We start from the raw sequence: 16,990 nt of genomic DNA, 5'->3' as shown, positions 1-16,990 counted from the left end.
CCCCAATCAGAGATGTCGGCCTGTGAGTAGTAAATACAAGGCCTACTTCCGCCAGGGTTACCGCCCACTTCCGGGGCGTGGTCTCCGGAGCCTCGTCCACTTCCTGTCTGTTGAGAGCACATCCGCCCTGTGTCTTTATCTGTGATCAGCGGCATCATGAGCGGCCTGGACCCGCGCAGGATGAAAGTGACGGAGCTGCGCGCTGAGCTGCAGCGGAGGGGGCTGGATTGCCGGGGACTGAAGGCCGAGCTGAGCGATCGGCTGCAGGAGGCGCTGGATTCCGAGATGCTGGGAGGAGGCGACGAGGAGAGAGCGGCGGGCAGCATGGAGGAGGAGACGGAGGAAGAGCGGGCCCTCGAGCTCGGCGAGGGGGAGGAGGAAGACCCAGCGGCCGAGGACCCGCTGGAGGAGGAGGAAGAGGAGGACGACGAGACCGCGGCGGAGCCCGCCACCCGGGAGGATGCGGCCTCGCCTCCTGCAGAGGGCGCTGCGGAGGCGACGGACGCGGCTCCACCTGCTGGGGATGGCGCGGGCAATCTGAATGGAGCAGCGCAGAAAGAGGAGGCGGGAGGTGAGCGGCGGCGGGAAGATGGCGGCGGGGGCCGCAGAGGTGACACCGGGGCTGCTCCTCTCCGGTCAGAGCCCTGCAGTGGCGGAGATGGCAGCTAGGGGGCGGTGTGATATAATCTGGGCATGGAGCTCCTCACCCGGACACTACACAGCTGCTGGGGGGCATGCTGGCAGATGTAGATCTACAGCAGCTGTGTAGTGTCCGGGTGAGGAGCTCCATGGTCTGATTATATCATACCGCCCCCTAGCTGCCATCTTTGCCACTGCAGGGTGTACCGATCAGAGGCCAGCAGTCCAAAATGCGCTGGGGACACCCGGTGTTCACCTCTGACCCTGGAATCCTGGCCAGGAGTGAAGATCGGATTCCCTGGATTTGCACCCCCCTCCAGCGCGTTTCAGACATTGCTGCAAAACCTCAGAATCCTCCATTTTTTTTTTCTTGTTGTTATTTATAGATGGGAAGAAGGGGAAAAGGGATAAGCAGGCCAGGAACACCGGAGCCCCCCGGCAAGGGGTGAAGCGGGTGCGAGAGGAGGAGCAGCGGGGACGCACCTATCACGAATACAAGGAGGAAGGCTATTACAGCCGGTGAGACCAGCGCTTCCCTCCGCTTTTTTTAATGGGGTGCGAGGCACCAAATTGTGTGCTCCACAGGTTTCTGTTATAGCAGATTGCTGGCTTTGTGGCACTGTGCAGACTGTCAGGATTCCCCTCTTATCTCCAGGCCGCTCATTTGCTGACTGTATTCTCATCCGCTTCTCACAAGGATCTATAGAGTGATGAGATTTCCGGCTGCTGTGACTGTAAGGCCGCAGATTACCTGCTTGTCACGTGAGCCCTGGAAATAAGGGATACCTGACAGTGTGCACAGTGCGCTCAGAAGTCTGTCGCTAAGAGAAATTTCACATGTCTGTCCGCTTCTGTTGTGGATTGGGTTACACTCATACAAAAATGTTATGCTGGTCGCTGAGCGTGGCCACTAAGCTCCAACTACCTTTCTTTCAGCACATCCATCTGATAATTATTACAATAACATGTCTTTATTGTTTTTTCAAAGTCCATAGACGTTAATTATCTGATGTGTTTCTGGCGACACCGCCCTTAGTCGTAGTAGAACAGTCCAGGGATACTTTTTAACATGTCACTTTATCTTGTTCCTCCCACTCCTTTTACAAAAATTATTTTGTTTTCATATTTTTAATTCCAGATCCAAGTCCCCTGTGCCCCCAGAGGAAGCAGGCGATGAAGTGGAAGAAGGTGTACTATGTCTTGATAAATGTAAGTCCTTTTGTCCACTTTTTCCTCCGCTTGCGTTCACGCACAATCTGCATTCTCTGAACGACCTCCTCCAAGAAATCACTTTCTTTTAATCTAGATCTTTATTAATCATCTCGATTAATATTTACAAATAATTTTTTTATTAGTCATCCATATCTTTCAAGGGTGGTTTTATACAAAATTTCTGTCCTCATTTTTGAAAGCCAAGTCTCCAGAATAGGAAAGATTTTGTCTTGATTTCTCGGTCTTTGTTTCCGGTTTCAGCTACCTGTGATCTGCAGTTTAAAATGGATAAGGATCGCTTCGGTGGCCGTCCACTGTTTTCTGAGAAATTCCCTTCACTGTGGTCAGGATCCCGCGCTACACATGGAGCCACAAAGGGGAAGGCCTACTTTGAGGTCAAGGTGAGATTTTTGGTTATGCAGTGTCTTTACTTAAGGGGGCGCTTACACTTCTGAAAATGTTATTCCCAGAAAAAATGCTTTCTAGCCACTGGATCCGTGTGAGGACACAGATTTGTAGAAGAGTCTTGACTGGGAGCAGAGTTGTTCATGCCCAGCCTCTGTTTATTTTGTGGTCTATGGCATGCTGGAGAAAGCTGATCGCTGTAGTCGATTTCCAGCTGCACCATAGTCAATGAATGGATCTGAAGTTCACTCCATTCAAGACTGCTGCAGAGCCCCTCCTCGGGATCTGATCTGTATATAGATTATTTCCATGATCATGTGCTGAGCTACAAACCATAGCTAGGATGAAGAATGATCTTGACTAGAATGAATGACACTTCTGCAAAAAAGCAGTTACTGCCATTAACTCAACTGTATGGTTAAAGGGATTATCTGGCAACTTAGATTTTTTTTTCTTACGGGACTAAGATCGTACAGGCAAACTGTGACTTACTACCTGCCTGGGAATGATCTCTGCTGGCTCCGAGGTCATGATCAATTCCTAACAGCTATGGCTTCTAGTGACATTACGTTGACAGAGCTGCTTTTCTTCTGATCTGTTGATAGGGTGTCATTTCCGATGTCATGCTGATGGGCAACAAGAAGCCAGCTGTCACAGGATGATGTTGGCAGTGACGCCCAATCGACAGCAGAGCAGACGAGAAAGGGACACTTTGTTGACGTGAGGTCAAAAGAAGCAGGAGTGATTCGTGCCCACCATGAGATGGCATAAACTGGCAACTACCTGCCTGTACGTTCTTGACCCCATAGGAGAAATAAACAAAATGCCGGATAACCCCTTTAGTACAAAAGTGGTCTTCGAAATGAGACCATACAAATAAATGTGGGTGCTTTTCCTCTTCACTCTGGAGAACTCTTCTTTTCTTGTGACTTTATTGCACTCTGCAGGGAGGTTGACCAGATTCTGGTTTTCCCCCCCATGCTGCTGTCTGACCATTCTCGCTGAGGCTGAAAACCCAATGTGATCCTCTTCTTGTTTTGTAGGTGATTGAGAATCTTCCTGTGAAGGAGGGTGTTACAGAAACTCCGTTACTCCGCGTGGGCTGGTCTGTGAGCGGCTCTGCTCCTCAGCTGGGTAATGGCTGTACTCTTTACTCTGTCCTACCTCTGTTACTGATGTGTCATCTCGTTCTAACGCTGAGCTGCCCACTGCTTATACTTCTTGTGTCTCACAGGTGAGGATGACTTGTCCTTTGCATACGATGGCCGTGGGCTCAAGGTCACCAGTGGAAATTTCGAAACCTATGGGGAATCGTATGAAGTAAATGATGTGATCGGTTGTCTGGCTGTAAGTTACTGCTTTACCTAAAAACCATATACTGTTGACAGGTGAGCATTAAAGGGGTCATCAACTACTAAGACAACATATTTTTGATCAAAATGTTTGACCCCATAAAATAGTAAAACTTATACTCTCCTCCCGTCGTTCGCGTGGTGTCAGCACTCGTGGTCCCGGTGCTCTCGTGCAGTTGATGTGACCCATGGCTACAGCTGATCTCAAACTATTGGATGCCCATGTTCTCGCAGGGCTCCGATACTCTTGTCGTGACAAGTGCCGTAACTGCACGGGAGGGGAGCACGCGCTTTATTTTATGGGGGCCAAGTGAGGGGTATGAGAAGTTGTAGCACATGCTCACAGGGACCCATCCAGGTTTCTGTCATTCTAACAGGGCAGCTGTATTTTAACAAACCAGTTTAGCAAATTAAAGGGTTTTTACTGTCACCTCATTGGGAGACACAGAACCATGGGGTGTTATGCTGCTGTCCACTAGGAGGTGACACTATGCATAATCCTAAAAAGATTAACTATGGCTCCTCTGCAGTATACACCCCTTGACGGCGTCAGCCTTCTCCAATTTTTGCTTAGTGTTGCAAGGAGGCACACCTAAAGACCTTTTTTTTCACTGTTTTTTTTCCCGGATGACAGATGAAGAAAAGCGAGTCTCCTGTGAGACTCCCGGCATGGCTCCTTCCTCGGCCCCCTATTATGGGGTGCCCGGTTGAAGTAGAGATTGCCGTTCCCCATGTCACTCCTTCCCCAGTCCTGCGGTTGCTGGCTCGAAGTTGAGACCCCCCTCCTTCCCCAATTCCTTTTGGTCTTGGGTTGAGGGTGAGGAAGAAGCCCCCTGATGGTGACAGCAGCACCCTCCCTAATCCCCCTCTGGGGGTATTGGATTGAGACGCCTCAGGTAGGGCCTGTACTTCGGTAATCTGCAGCTCACTGTATCCAGGGACCCCAGCCCAGCTGCGGACTCCTGTCGGGGCCAGTGGGGAGTGCGGGCAGGCATGGCACATATAGATACAAGGCTCCCTGCGCCCCTGTCTCAGCGGCAGCACCAGCTCCATAGCGCCTCAGGGGGACCAGTCACAGGGCCCCGCTTCCAATTGTGGCCCCACCGCTAGCCTGCCTTCCAATCCGGGGGGGTCCGGTTAAGATCCGACCCCCTCCCAGACTACCACGCCGGCCTGAAGCCCTTTCTGGGCATCGATATCTAATTTAGGCCGCGGCTTTGGCCTAGCTTAGGTCGCTGCCCCCCAGATAAATATGACACTCTACAGTGTCATAGAAGGGGCGGATCGAGGCAGAAAGGGCGCGTTTTTACACATCTCTGCATGCTCTTTCTCAGCTCTCCGCCCCCTTCTTCTCCCTCCTCATCCTCGGCGGCCATTTCTGATGCAGGCATCAGCAGAGCACCACGCCAGCCCAGTCTCTGGGGGGGCACAGGACTGTGGATCTTCAGCACTGGACCTAGGGGCACACTGGTGGTGTAAGATCACAGCTCAGGTTTTTTTGCTCGGCTGTGAATCCGGATTCCCTGTAAGGCTCTCATATAAGTTTCCCCTGCATATCCACCCCTGTAGGGCTCTCCCATAGCCTGCCCTTCCGCGCTCTCCGCACTATGCTGGGCTCAAGGTACAAGAGAACCAGGCAGGACTGCTTTTATGCATTCTGCACAGCCTGCAAAACCACTCTCCTCAGTGGCAGCACGTACCCCCACTGTCGGGACTGTATCCAGAATACTGGGTCAGAACCCCAAGAGGCTCCTACCAATGCTTCAGCGGATGCTACCATGCCGGAATGGGCTACCCAGATGTCACAGTCTGACGCAGTCCATAGATAACCTAACCTCCACATTACTCCAGGCTCTGCAGGGTCATGTCTCGGCTCTGAGCGTTACCCAGCAAAGGGACTGCTCCACTCAGGGACAGGCCGTTTCTGGCTCTCCCAGACGTAAGCATACACACACGTCGCGTTCCTCTGCATCATCCCATAGCACACGGTAAGCCCCCTCTAGGGAGAGAGACCGTAGTTCCAGGTCAACTAGTCCGTCCCCTACCAGCGACAGACAATGCACATCTCCACAGCGACCCCCGCCTACAGGACACCTCCGCCCCAGCTCACCCACCAGGGAACGCCTCAGCGATATGCAGGATTCGAAAGGCATCTGTGACTCCGACTCAGACAACGAAACGGAGAGGTCTCTGGTCCCTTGTCCCCTTAGCAATACAGCGCTAGTTGAGGACATAATCTCTTCCATCCATCGGGTGCTGGACATTTCCGATCCAACCCCGGAAGCCCCAGAACATAAGATTTGCTTTGAAGGTGTTCTGAAACCACCTAAAGTCTTCACTAACCACCTGGCATTTCAGGCGATCCTTACCAAGCAGTTTTCGCAGCCTGAGATGAATTTCACCAATCGCAAATATTTGGAGGCTAGGTACCCCTTCCCACAAAAGGACACCAAACAGTGGACAGACCCACCCGAAGTGGACCCCCCAGTCTCTAGGCTAGCAGCACAGACCCTCCTCTCACTGCCAGATAGCTCAACCCTCAGGGACGCAGCAGACCGGCAGGTAGAACACATGGCTCGTTCAGTTTTCGAAGAGGCAGGGGCCTCCCTGGCCCCCGCGTTCGCTTCAGTTTGGGCGGCCAAGGCCATTCTGGCTTCGGCCAAAAAATTGCAAGCTGGCCTCCAAGCGTCAAATCCTGAGCCTGTCGGACCAAGCGGTTCAAATAGAAGTGGTAGCAGATTACATGCTTCATGCATCCCTGGATTCTGCAAGAGGTGTAGCGGGGATAGCAGCAAACGCCATAACAATTCGGCGTATCTTCTGGCTGCGGGAATGGAAAGCGGATGCGGCCTCAAAGAAGTCCCTCACGCATCTCCCGTACCTCAGTGGATGGCTTTTCGGTGAAAAGTTGGACATGATATCAAACGCCACTGGGGGTAAGAGTACCTCTCTCCCTCAACTAAAACCTAAGCGCACGTTTAAACGGCGTAACCAAACACGATTCCGATCCTTTCGGAATTCTTCGGGCTGGTCCGTCTTGCGCCCAGCACAAAATCGTAACCGCTCTCCACGCAGGGACAACCCACGGGCGGCGCAGAGGCCGGACCTGGCAGTCGAAAGCAGACCAGGCGAAGCCCAAAGGAGGAAAACCTCCGGAGTTCGTGAGTCACGATGAGGCGAAATTCTGAAGACACCCCACCAGTAGGCGGACGACTTATACTCTTTCATCAAGTCTGACATGTGGGTCAGGGAAATAGTGTCTTCCGGATACAAGATAGAGTTCACTTCCAGTCCACCGAACCGGTTCTTCCTCTCTGTTCCACCAAAACCGCCAGACAAGGCTCGTGCCTTCCACCAAGCGGTCTCCTCTCTTCTTCAAGCAGGAGTCGTAGTACCGGTTCCCGCCCGCGACCGAACGCTTCCGAGGGTTCTACGTTCTACTCCAATCTATTTGTAGTCCCCAAGAAAGGAGGCAGCGTTCGGCCCATACTAGACCTAAAACAACTCAACAAATATGTACGCGTTCGTCATTTTCGCATGGAGTCCCTTTGGTCCATCATTGCGTTCATGGAGCAGGGAGAATATCTCGCCTCCATAGACATACAAGACGCATACCTGCATATACCAATTGCTCCCGCCCATCAAAGATTTCTCAGGTTCGCAATAAACCAGGACCACTACCAGTTTGTGGCTCTCCCGTTCGGATTCGCCACAGCTCCCAGAACGTTTACCAAGATCATGGCAGCCACCATGGACGTTCTACACTCCAGAGGCATTGTAGTCGTTCCATACCTGGACGACCTTCTCATCAAGGCCTCCACCTTCAAGGACTGCGAGGTCAGCGTCTCAATCACAATTGACACGGAGTCGCCTGGGCTGGTTAGTCAACCTACAAAAGTCATCAACTACCCCGAGTCAGTCCCTGACCTTCCTGGGGATGCTCTTCGACACCTCCAGGGGGCTGGTGCTCCTTCCCAGGGACAAGGCACTGGCTCTCTGGGAGTTTGCATACTCCTCCGCAATCCCCCCCCCCGATCTCTCCGGTTCGCCATGAGTCCTCGGCAGGATGGCAGCAGCAACGGAGGCGGTACCACTTGCCCAGTTTCACCTCAGGCCTCTTCAACTAGCCATCCTCATGTCCTGGAACAGGAATTCTTTCTCCCTCGACTGGGAGTTCCGGCTAACATCGTCAACCAGGAGGTCCCTATACTGGTGGCTCAAGCCAACTTTGCTTCCAAGGGGAAAATCCTTTCAGGTCAATGGAAGGTCCTGACCACCGATGCAAGCCTGACAGGTTGGGGTGCGGTGCACCTACATTACAGGGCACAAGGCAAGTGGTCACCAGTGGAAGTGACCTTGCCCATCAACATCCTGGAAATTCGGGCCATCCTCCTGGCATTGAGAGCCTTTCATCACTTGCTGGCAGTCTCTCATATCAGGATACAGTTGGACAATGCCACGGCGGTGGCATATGTGAATCACCAAGGCGGGACCCGCAGTACCCAGGCGATGAGAGTAGTGGCTCATATCCTCCACTTGGCGGAAGACACGAGGTCTGTACTTTGCGGTCCACATTCCGTGTGGACAATTGGGAAGCCGACTCCTCAGCAGACAAAGAATGGACTCGGGGGCTGGGGGTCTCTCCATCCCGAAATTTTTCACCACATCTGCCATCGCTGGGGGACCCCGGACGTGGACCTAATGGCATCCCACCTCAATGCCAAGGTCTCCCAATTTCATGGCCAGGACACGTGACCCGCGGTCGCTCGGAGCGGATGCCCTGGTTCAGGACTGGACCCAGTTACAGCTCCTGTACATTTTTCCACCCCTCCCCCTGATCTCCAGAGTCGTGAGGAAGATCAAACAAGAGGGAGTTCCAACCATCCTGATCGCGCCGGACTGGCCCAGACGTACATGGTACGCCGACATCGTACAACTTACAGCAGACGCCCCCTGGCATCTCCCCGACCGTCACGACCTTCTGTCACAAGGTCTGTTCTACCATCAGAACTTAGGGGCTCTCAATTTGACGGCGTGGCCCTTGAGACCTGGGTTCTAACCCAGGCAGGGCTCTCACCGAACGTCATTACGACCATGATCAGGGCAAGGAAGCCAGCCTCCGCCAAGATCTATTACCGTACCTGGAGAGCTTTCTTTACCTGGTGCGAATCTCACGGACAGGTCCCACTCCCTTATTCCCTCCCAAAGGTACTTGGTTTTCTTCAATCGGGCCTGGATGCCAGACTATCCCTAGGCTCCCTTAAGAGCCAGGTGTCAGCTGTTATGAATGGGAAACCGAGGAGGAAAAAAAGACAAGCTAAGTCTCAGAAAACCAGAGAAGTTGGTAACTATGCAGATCCCTGATCTTAACCGCACAAAGAGAAGCAGTCGTGGAGCGTTCTTACGTTGGTCCTAGACGCCTCGTCACAACCGGAGAACTACATAAGCCTAAAGCAGGAAAAGAGGAAAACTAACTGCCCCAGAGCAGACCCCAAAGGAAAGACAGCCCCCCACATGTATTGACGGTGAAACAAGATGAAAATACAAACAAAGGCAGGGAAATAGGCTGAAACGATGGGGCCTGGCTAACTAAAAGGACAGAAAAGGAAAGACACTGTCTGCAATCTGCCAAAAAAAAACTACAAAAATATTGTCCAACACTTCTGATGGCAAAATTAACCCTGAAGTCACTAGACTTCTAAACCTATATCAGCACTCTGAAATATTCTGAGACAGAGCAAAAAAAAGGCCAATCTAATAAGGGACAAAAAGCAGATTGGCAAATACTGATTAATAGGAGTGGAATTTCAGCATAGCCCCAGCAGGGGCAGGCTGATTACACACAAAACTGAATTGACCAACAAGCGCAAGTGTGAACAATAGCAAAAAACAAACTTAACTTGAGAAGACTGGAAGAGAGCTGAAGTCCAGGACCTGAGAAGCAGACTGAATCACCAGCACCCGGATAGGGTGTCGGCTGTCTTATATCCAGTCTTCTACTCCAGAGATCCAATCGTTATCTTCCTCATCAGGTGGCAGATCACTACCACTTAAACCAACCGCACTACCTCCTGTCACCACCAGAGGTAGAACGGAAGGGGAACTCTCAACTGGTGGAGCAGAAAATGAGTTCATGACAGTCAGCGTTTTCAGTGCTTTTCCAAAGGCGTATTGCAAACAAGCCACAAGTAAGGACTTTTCTCCAGGGAGTTTCCCGATTAGCTCCCCCCTACAGACGTCCACTGGGAACGTGGGACCTCAACCTGGTCCTGACAGCATTGCAGGAACCACCTTTCGAACCCCTTAAGGAAGTCCCACTCCGCTTTCTGTCACAGAAGGTGTTTTTTCTGGTGGCAATCACCTCGCTACGCAGGGTGTCGGAATTGTCAGCACTCTCCTGCAGACGGCCCTTCCTAGCTTTTCACCAGGACAAGGTGGTTCTCTGTACAGTACCATCCTTCCTTCCGAAGGTTGTGACCAACTTCCACCTCAATGAGGAAATTTCACTGCCGTCCCTTTGCCTGATTTCGGTTCATAGAGTGGAGAAGGCTCTGCATGCGCTTGACCTCATCAGGGCATTGCGTATATACGTGTCTAGGACCGCACCCTTCCGGAAGTCTGATTCCCTTTTCCTTCCGGAAGGCGTTCGCTAGGGTCTGCCGGCTTCCAAAGCTACCCTTGCCAGGTGGATAAAGTCCACCATACAAGAGGCTTACCGCCTTAACAACTCTCCTCTTCCGGACGGTATCACGGCACACTTCTACGTGGGCGGTAGGGGCCTCCTGGGCCATTCGTCACCAGGCTTCGGCACAACAAGTGTGTAAGGCTGCCACTTGGACTAGCCTGCACACGTTTACGAAACACTACAGTGTTCATACCCAGTCCTCAGCAGATGCGAGCCTGGGTAGATGGGTTCTGCAGGCGGCAGTGCCACAAGTTTAGGGACCTGCTGGCACAATATTCGTCCACTGCTTCCCACCCAGGGACTGCTTTGGGGCGTCCCATGGTTCTGTGTCCCCCAATGAGGAGACAGAGTAAAGGAGATTTTTGTGTACTCACCGTAAAATCTTTCTCTTAGCCTCTAATTGGGGGACACAGCTCCCACCCTGTTGCCCTTACGGGCCGTTGTTATGGTTCAGTTCTCATATTGTTCTTTGAGCTCGTACAGAGTGGCCTTCTTACAGGCATGGTTATGTTTGTTATGTTCTTCCTAATGCTTTTGCACAAAACTGGAGAAGGCTGACGGCCGTCCAGGGGTGTATACTGCAGAGGAGGAGCCATAGTTAATCTTTTTCAGATTATGCATAGTGTCGCCTCCTAGTGGACAGCAGCATAACACCCATGGTTCTGTGTCCCTGACTTAGAGGCTAAGAGAAAGAGATTTTACGGTGAGTACACAAATCTCCTTTTTGGAACTTTAGAAAAAAAATGCTTTTTTTTATTTTCAAAGCACCCCTTCTAATGACTTTATTCTTTGCTTTAAATGTACACTTGTCCTAATGTATTAGGATTTCTTTAAATATTACTTTACAGTAAAATTATTGGGAGAAAGTTGTATTTATGCTGCACGATAATTGTATTGGAGCGTTGTTTCCCTGTAATCTCGTAGTCTAGAAGGGCTGCCAATCACTCGCCGGTTACACATTCGTCAGATAAAAAGATCATTGTTCTCGGCAGCATAGCGCTGTGTAAACTGGACTGGTGCTGGACTATTACAGGTCGTTTGGTGGAAACCTTCAGCATCGGCTGCCTCTGTGCAGACTATTAAATGACCGCTGCATTTCAGTGTAAATATACCTTACTCTGAAATCCAGCTTTGCCTGGAGCAATTGGTAACAGCGGGTACTAAGCACACCGCAGGACTGCCAGCCGGTCTGCAGTGCATCAGTATAGAGACTGCTTTCAGCCAGTGCTGATTTGTGGTTGGTGTCTGCTGCGACTAATTGCTCCAGGCACGACTGTAAGCTGGCGGCTTCCTGGGGAAAGTTAATTTTCTTCCAGCTGCTGCTTTGTCAGGCACTTGCATAACGCTAATAACCTGCATATTAACTCTATATATGAGGTTAATAGCATTATCGCACCAGATAGCGCCAAATGCTACTATAGACTAACCTTTACTTGCGTGCGGTCTCTTGTTTTCTCACCTGCAGAACCTAGACGCTGACCCAGTGGAGATATCCTTCTCTAAAAATGGCACTGACTTGGGTCAGACTTTTGTTGTGGATAAAAGTACTTTGGGAGAGAAAGCACTGCTGCCCCATATCTTGTGCAAAGGCTGCACTTTCCAGGTCAACTTTGGTCAAAAGGAGGAACCCTGGCATCCACCACCAGACAGCTTCTCATTTGTTAAAGACGTTCAGTCGGAGGACCTGACGAGGACACCTCTTCCACCTAGCAGTGCAGAAGAGTGTGAGGTCGGTGCCGATACCATAGCCATGGGTCATTGTTTAGTGCTGCAAATTGTATTGCTGATGGAGCCTAACAGGGAATCTGATCCTTCTCGGGGTGCATTCAGACATATGTGCAAACTGCTCATAGATGGGACCACAATGCACGGACCCTTTTGGTTTCTTGACCTGAGTGTGACTGCTTCGTAAATTTCTATGAAGCCATTTTGCTTGTCTGATTGAACCACGGCTGGTCGGACGTCTGACTGCACCCTAATAAGGAGCTATCGTGATGAAACCTGAGAAATCCTTAGGCTATGTGCACACACTGCAGATTCACCTGCGGATTTTTGTCTGCAAAACAGCAGGTAAAATACCTGCGGTTTGCCACTTGGACAATGGAATAGGTGGCAAACCGCAGCAGAATCCGCAGAAATAATTGACATGTCAATTGTTTCTGCGGTTTCAAAACCGCAGCTTTTCCGCAGTTAAAAATCCGCAGCGTGTGCACAGCAGAATGTAAATCCCATAGGATAACATGCTACTGTACACTGCAGAACTGCTGCAGTCAAAACCGCAGCGGAGCCGCAGCGTGTGCACATAGCCTTACAATGACAACCTGATGGCTGTTCTAACTTGTGTGTTTTTTGTTTCCAGGTTTTACTGATGATTGGTCTCCCAGGCACTGGCAAAACTACTTGGGCCCAAAAATACATCAAAGACAACCCAGAAAAGCGATTCCATCATCTGTCTACAGAAGCATTAATCCCACAGCTAAAGGTATGTGAGGAAATTGGGTAAAGCACTAATTGACAGCTTCCAGAATGTGCAGGCGGTGTGTAGATGCCTGTTCAAATTAGACATGACTGGTTGGCTTTAAAAGAAAAAAAAGTTTTTGGCGTTGCAATGATCCTTGCAGTCGCAATTGTCTCTGTTCTACTGATGGGCAACTCAATTATAACCAATATTTTCCTTTAAAAAAAAAAAAGTTTTCTCCTACATTTTAAAGTAATTAGCCAGTCTGGCTTTTCTTTCTTCCCCATTTTTCAGACCGCTGGTCTGGATGCCCCAGAACAGGACCAGAAAGCAAAGGATAACCTTGTCCAGTTGGCAACAAAATGTCTCATTAGACTGGTACCTGTTGCTGCCCGCAGGAAGGGGAATTACATTATTGATCAGGTGAGAAAGTGGTAGCGCATGACTTCAGATGAACGGGGCTCTTGCCTTGTGGCTTCTGTCCGATCGCTTTGACTTTCATCTCGCAGTGCACAGTTTACGGTTCAGCTCAGCGCAGGAAGATGCACTGCTTTAAAGGGTTTCAGCGCAAAGCTGTCGTGCTGGTCCTCAAGGATGACGAATGGAAGAAGAGGTTGGAGTCTCGCAAGGAGAAAGAGGAGGAGATCGTTCCAGACTATGTGCTCCTGGAAATGAAAGGTAGCTAAGTTAGTGAATGCTGACTAAGTTAGTGAATGCTCTGGCCGATTTTGTAAGTTGTACCAGTTCTTAATCTTTTGTGTATCCCCCCCCCCCCCCCATCTTTTTAGCCAACTTTGTGATCCCTGCAAAGAATGAGTTTCTAGAAGATGTTATCTATGCGGAGCTTGACCAGGAAGAAGCGGACTCTTTGGTGGGTGAGGCTAAGAAAGAAGCCCGCCAGAAGCTGCCCACCAACGAGAAGAAGGGAAATCGCATGCAGAAGCGGGCTCGCACAGACAGAGGACGAGGGGGTGGTAAGTCCTAAATCTCATGCATGGGATAATACACTACTCCACAACGTTCTTTGATGGGTCACTTGCTTTCCTCCTCAGGAAACTACCAGCAACAGAGAAACTTTAACAATCGTATGTACATGCATCACTCCAGACCGCAACCATATCATCAGCAGCCACCACGGCAATACTGGGCGCCCCAAAGAGGGGTAAGTAACTGGTGCATGAGACATATGTCAAGCTTTGTAGTAAATATCATTAATTTGTACTGACTACATGTAGGCTGAACTGCACATGTGAAGTCTGTGTATTTCTATCGTTTTTACTCTCCATCAATCTTCCAGGGTTACCAGAATTTCTATGATCGTTATTCTGACCAGCAAAATAGATACTACGGAGGACAACAGAACTACAGACCACAGAATAGGGGAGGGGTAAGTTTGGTTTAAGAATTTCTTTGCCATTCACACTTATAGGGACTTTGTTGGCACAGAATGACTGTTCCACTGAAGTACAGGCACTCTTGCTCCTTGGCGTTGCCAAACATTTAAGTGCACCTTCCAACCTGCTTGTTTTCCATCTTATCACCGTCCTTGCCTAACTCTATAAAGCCAGAGCTGTCAACTAAGGAAAGGGTTGGAAGGTGGAGATGAAGGGAAAACGGGCTGGTTGGAAAGTGCATTGGATGGTTTGGTGCACAGAGTGCCTGTGCTTGGTTTGAACAGTTATTCTGGCTAACAGTCTCTCTAATGTACATTAGTGTTTCACTTGTTCCTTCTCGTGATCTGAGATTGCACTGCATTCGTGTGGCAAAAAGTTTTGCACCACTCCACTATTGTCCATGAGTCGTGGCTAGCTTTGCAGCTCAGTAAAAAAGAAATGACCCATTGTAAAGAGTGGTGGTGGTGTTGAGATTACTTTAGAGTTTGAATAGAAGATTGCGATCGCAAGTTAAAGGGGTTATCCAGCGCCTCTTGCTTCATTATGGTGAATCGATGGGTGCTTGCAGTGTCTCGTGCACCCTTCCTTTTTCTATCTAATGGCACAGGGACATGATACATGGCAAAATGTTGATGTGCTGCTCCCTGATGAGTGAGAGGTGGTGGGAAAAATCCTTTTAAATACAGTGCAGGAAATGTAATGGCCTATAGTGTGACTGGTAGGCCATATGCACGCGTTGAGTATTTAGTCAGTATTTTCCATCAGTATTTATAAGCCAAAACCAGGAGTGGGTGATAAATACAGAAGTGGTGACGTATTACTATTATACGTTTCCTGTAATTTTTCCACTCCTGATTTTGGCTTACAAATACTGATGTAAAATGCTGAATGTGTGAACATGGCCTTAGGGGTGATCCGGATTCTGCTCACTTAATTATAGGGAGGTATGAGGCCACATCACCTTTCCTGATACCTAGGATGTGTGCTTTATTGGCTGGGTAGAGGACCGATGCACAATTGCCAGCTATCAAATTGCGTATCATAAAGGTGTTTCCACCAGCCGAGCTCACTTCCTGATATGGAAGAAAGCGAGACTAATCCTCTACTCCTCAATTTTGTCACCTGATCCCACAAAATAGGTGATCACTTGATTTCTGGGGATTCCACTACTAGCCCTATTCCCTGCAGATCCTTTGTGCCAATCGCACAATGCTGGGAGAGCAGAGTGCTGTAGTCTACCATCTCTTGCAGACCTATAGATGTGGAATGGACTGACGTGCATGCATGGCCATCAATTTACCCCACCAAAAAAAATTGAGTTCTTAGCAGGCTGCTTAGCTTGGATACTTTGCTCAGAGCTTCTCCACTTCCAGCAATCTAAAATATGTTGGAACCGAGTTGGTGCAAATTTCCCTGGTGCAATAGTGTCTAACCAGACTGGCTACTAAAGAGTCACTGGCGGATGGAAATGAACGTGTGCATCAGTTCGCACCAAGTCTACAGTTGAACACAATGGCAGATCATTATATAGAGCTGCAAGTCCTGTTTGAATGTCGGCAACATTTAGGGTCTGTATTACTTCCACAACACTCAGACCCTGCGCGGTCTTGGTAGAACCATTTAGATACGATTGCCGAGAAATACATTTTGATTTAGGGACGCAGTATGATGCCTTCTGCATTATATTCAATTTATTTTGTTTGTTTTTCTCAGCAGTGGCAGAACTACAATGACCGATCACAATATTGGGATTATTATGGCTACCGTGGATATCGGTGAAAGAAGAAGTCATAATGCAGGGAAAGGCAGCACGGGGGGCTTGGATTGTATATTTCTTTTTTTTTTTTTTTTTTTTTTCTACATTAAAACAAAAAAGCAAAAATCCTTTTGTGAAGAAAGTTTCAGCGCATGTAAAGGGTCATGGACTTGATCTCCTTTAAACGTGTGTGTTTTTTGTCAATCTTTAGGAAACCTTTGTGAGAGGTGTATTGCAGAAGTGTCCCCCGGGGACATCTCACAGCAGACACCTGTGTGAATGTCCCAACAGAGGGCTCCGTCCTGCCCTGCATCCTCCTGCTTAGCTGGGAGTAATATGCAGTAATTTTTACTTCCGTCTCATTATAACCCTGTAATCTTTTTAATTTTTATGCCAAGAAACATTTTTAAGAAATAAAAATTGTGTGATGTCATTTCTGCTTAGTTTTGTTGTGGGGGGAGGGAAGGGGCTGCCCACTATCTGTATGTGCTGCCCACCACTTGTTTTTTTTATTTTTTATTTTTATTTTTTTTACCCTGCTCTGGCTTCAATGTTATTAATGTAGAATAACTAGAAAAATAAACCCACCATAATTTGTTAAACATTGTCTGTGTGCCCCCTTGGAGTCAGCTTTTATACAACTTGTTCTTCCCCAGTCCTTGCTTTTAGGACACTACAGCGCATAATTGCTCTGGTTTCTGCACTAATCTTCTACCACTGTGCTTCACGGCTTATGCTCTTCATATTGGGTACCACGCCTTCATGCACATGACTGTTGCAGTACTTGGTCGTTTTTACGGTACTTTACGTACGGTTGCGTGCAGGAGGCCTTGACTCTCCTGCTAAATCTATTTATCTTCCAAATAAGTCTTGAAATTTCTATCCATTTAAAGGAGTTGTCTGGTTAACAAAATCATCGCCTGTCCATAGAGAAAGGGCTATTTTGTAGATCTGTAAGGGTCTGACCTCTGGGACCCCCTCCAGAAAGGGATGCATAGACTGGAGTTGCAGCGCACATGTTTGACCGCTGCTCCATGACATTGCTCTGCATTATGCTTCTACTTTCTCTGCCATATAAAATGAACGAAG

General features: G+C 49.2%; 1 protein-coding gene across 2 annotated transcripts; it reads left to right on the top strand.

Moving 5' to 3' along the window:
- Positions 1–97: 97 nt before the first annotated feature.
- On the top strand, positions 98–16,334 carry HNRNPUL2 (heterogeneous nuclear ribonucleoprotein U like 2). 2 transcript variants are annotated; one of them, XM_073554628.1, is made up of 14 exons: positions 98–571; positions 1,026–1,158; positions 1,778–1,848; positions 2,113–2,252; positions 3,300–3,390; positions 3,491–3,603; positions 11,759–12,022; positions 12,653–12,775; positions 13,046–13,174; positions 13,261–13,429; positions 13,540–13,725; positions 13,804–13,913; positions 14,049–14,138; positions 15,862–16,334. In XM_073554628.1, exons 1-14 carry the CDS (start codon positions 157–159, stop codon positions 15,922–15,924), a joined length of 2,097 nt encoding a protein of 698 aa, XP_073410729.1. In that variant the 5' UTR covers positions 98–156; the 3' UTR covers positions 15,925–16,334. The 2 variants fall into 2 exon arrangements, with proteins under 2 accessions (XP_073410729.1, XP_073410728.1); XM_073554627.1 differs by having other exon boundaries at positions 99–571; positions 15,859–16,334.
- Positions 16,335–16,990: the final 656 nt, after the last annotated feature.

Source organism: Dendrobates tinctorius, unplaced genomic scaffold (assembly GCF_039654945.1).
Source record: "Dendrobates tinctorius isolate UK_male_01 unplaced genomic scaffold, ASM3965494v1 ptg000211l, whole genome shotgun sequence".
In the NCBI taxonomy this organism is placed as follows: domain Eukaryota; kingdom Metazoa; phylum Chordata; class Amphibia; order Anura; family Dendrobatidae; genus Dendrobates; species Dendrobates tinctorius.
The sequence above is the reverse complement of the archived record's forward strand: the minus strand, read 5'-3'. Positions and strand labels throughout refer to the sequence as shown.

Excerpts from the sequence above, each read along its gene's own strand:
- HNRNPUL2 (XM_073554627.1), top strand. The coding sequence starts at position 157 with ATGAGCGGCCTGGACCCGCGCAGGATGAAAGTGACGGAGCTGCGCGCT. Across the intron at positions 572-1,025 it reads GCAGAAAGAGGAGGCGGGAG|ATGGGAAGAAGGGGAAAAGG; the intron begins GTGAGCGGCGGC and ends TGTTATTTATAG. Across the intron at positions 13,430-13,539 it reads TGTGCTCCTGGAAATGAAAG|CCAACTTTGTGATCCCTGCA; the intron begins GTAGCTAAGTTA and ends CCATCTTTTTAG.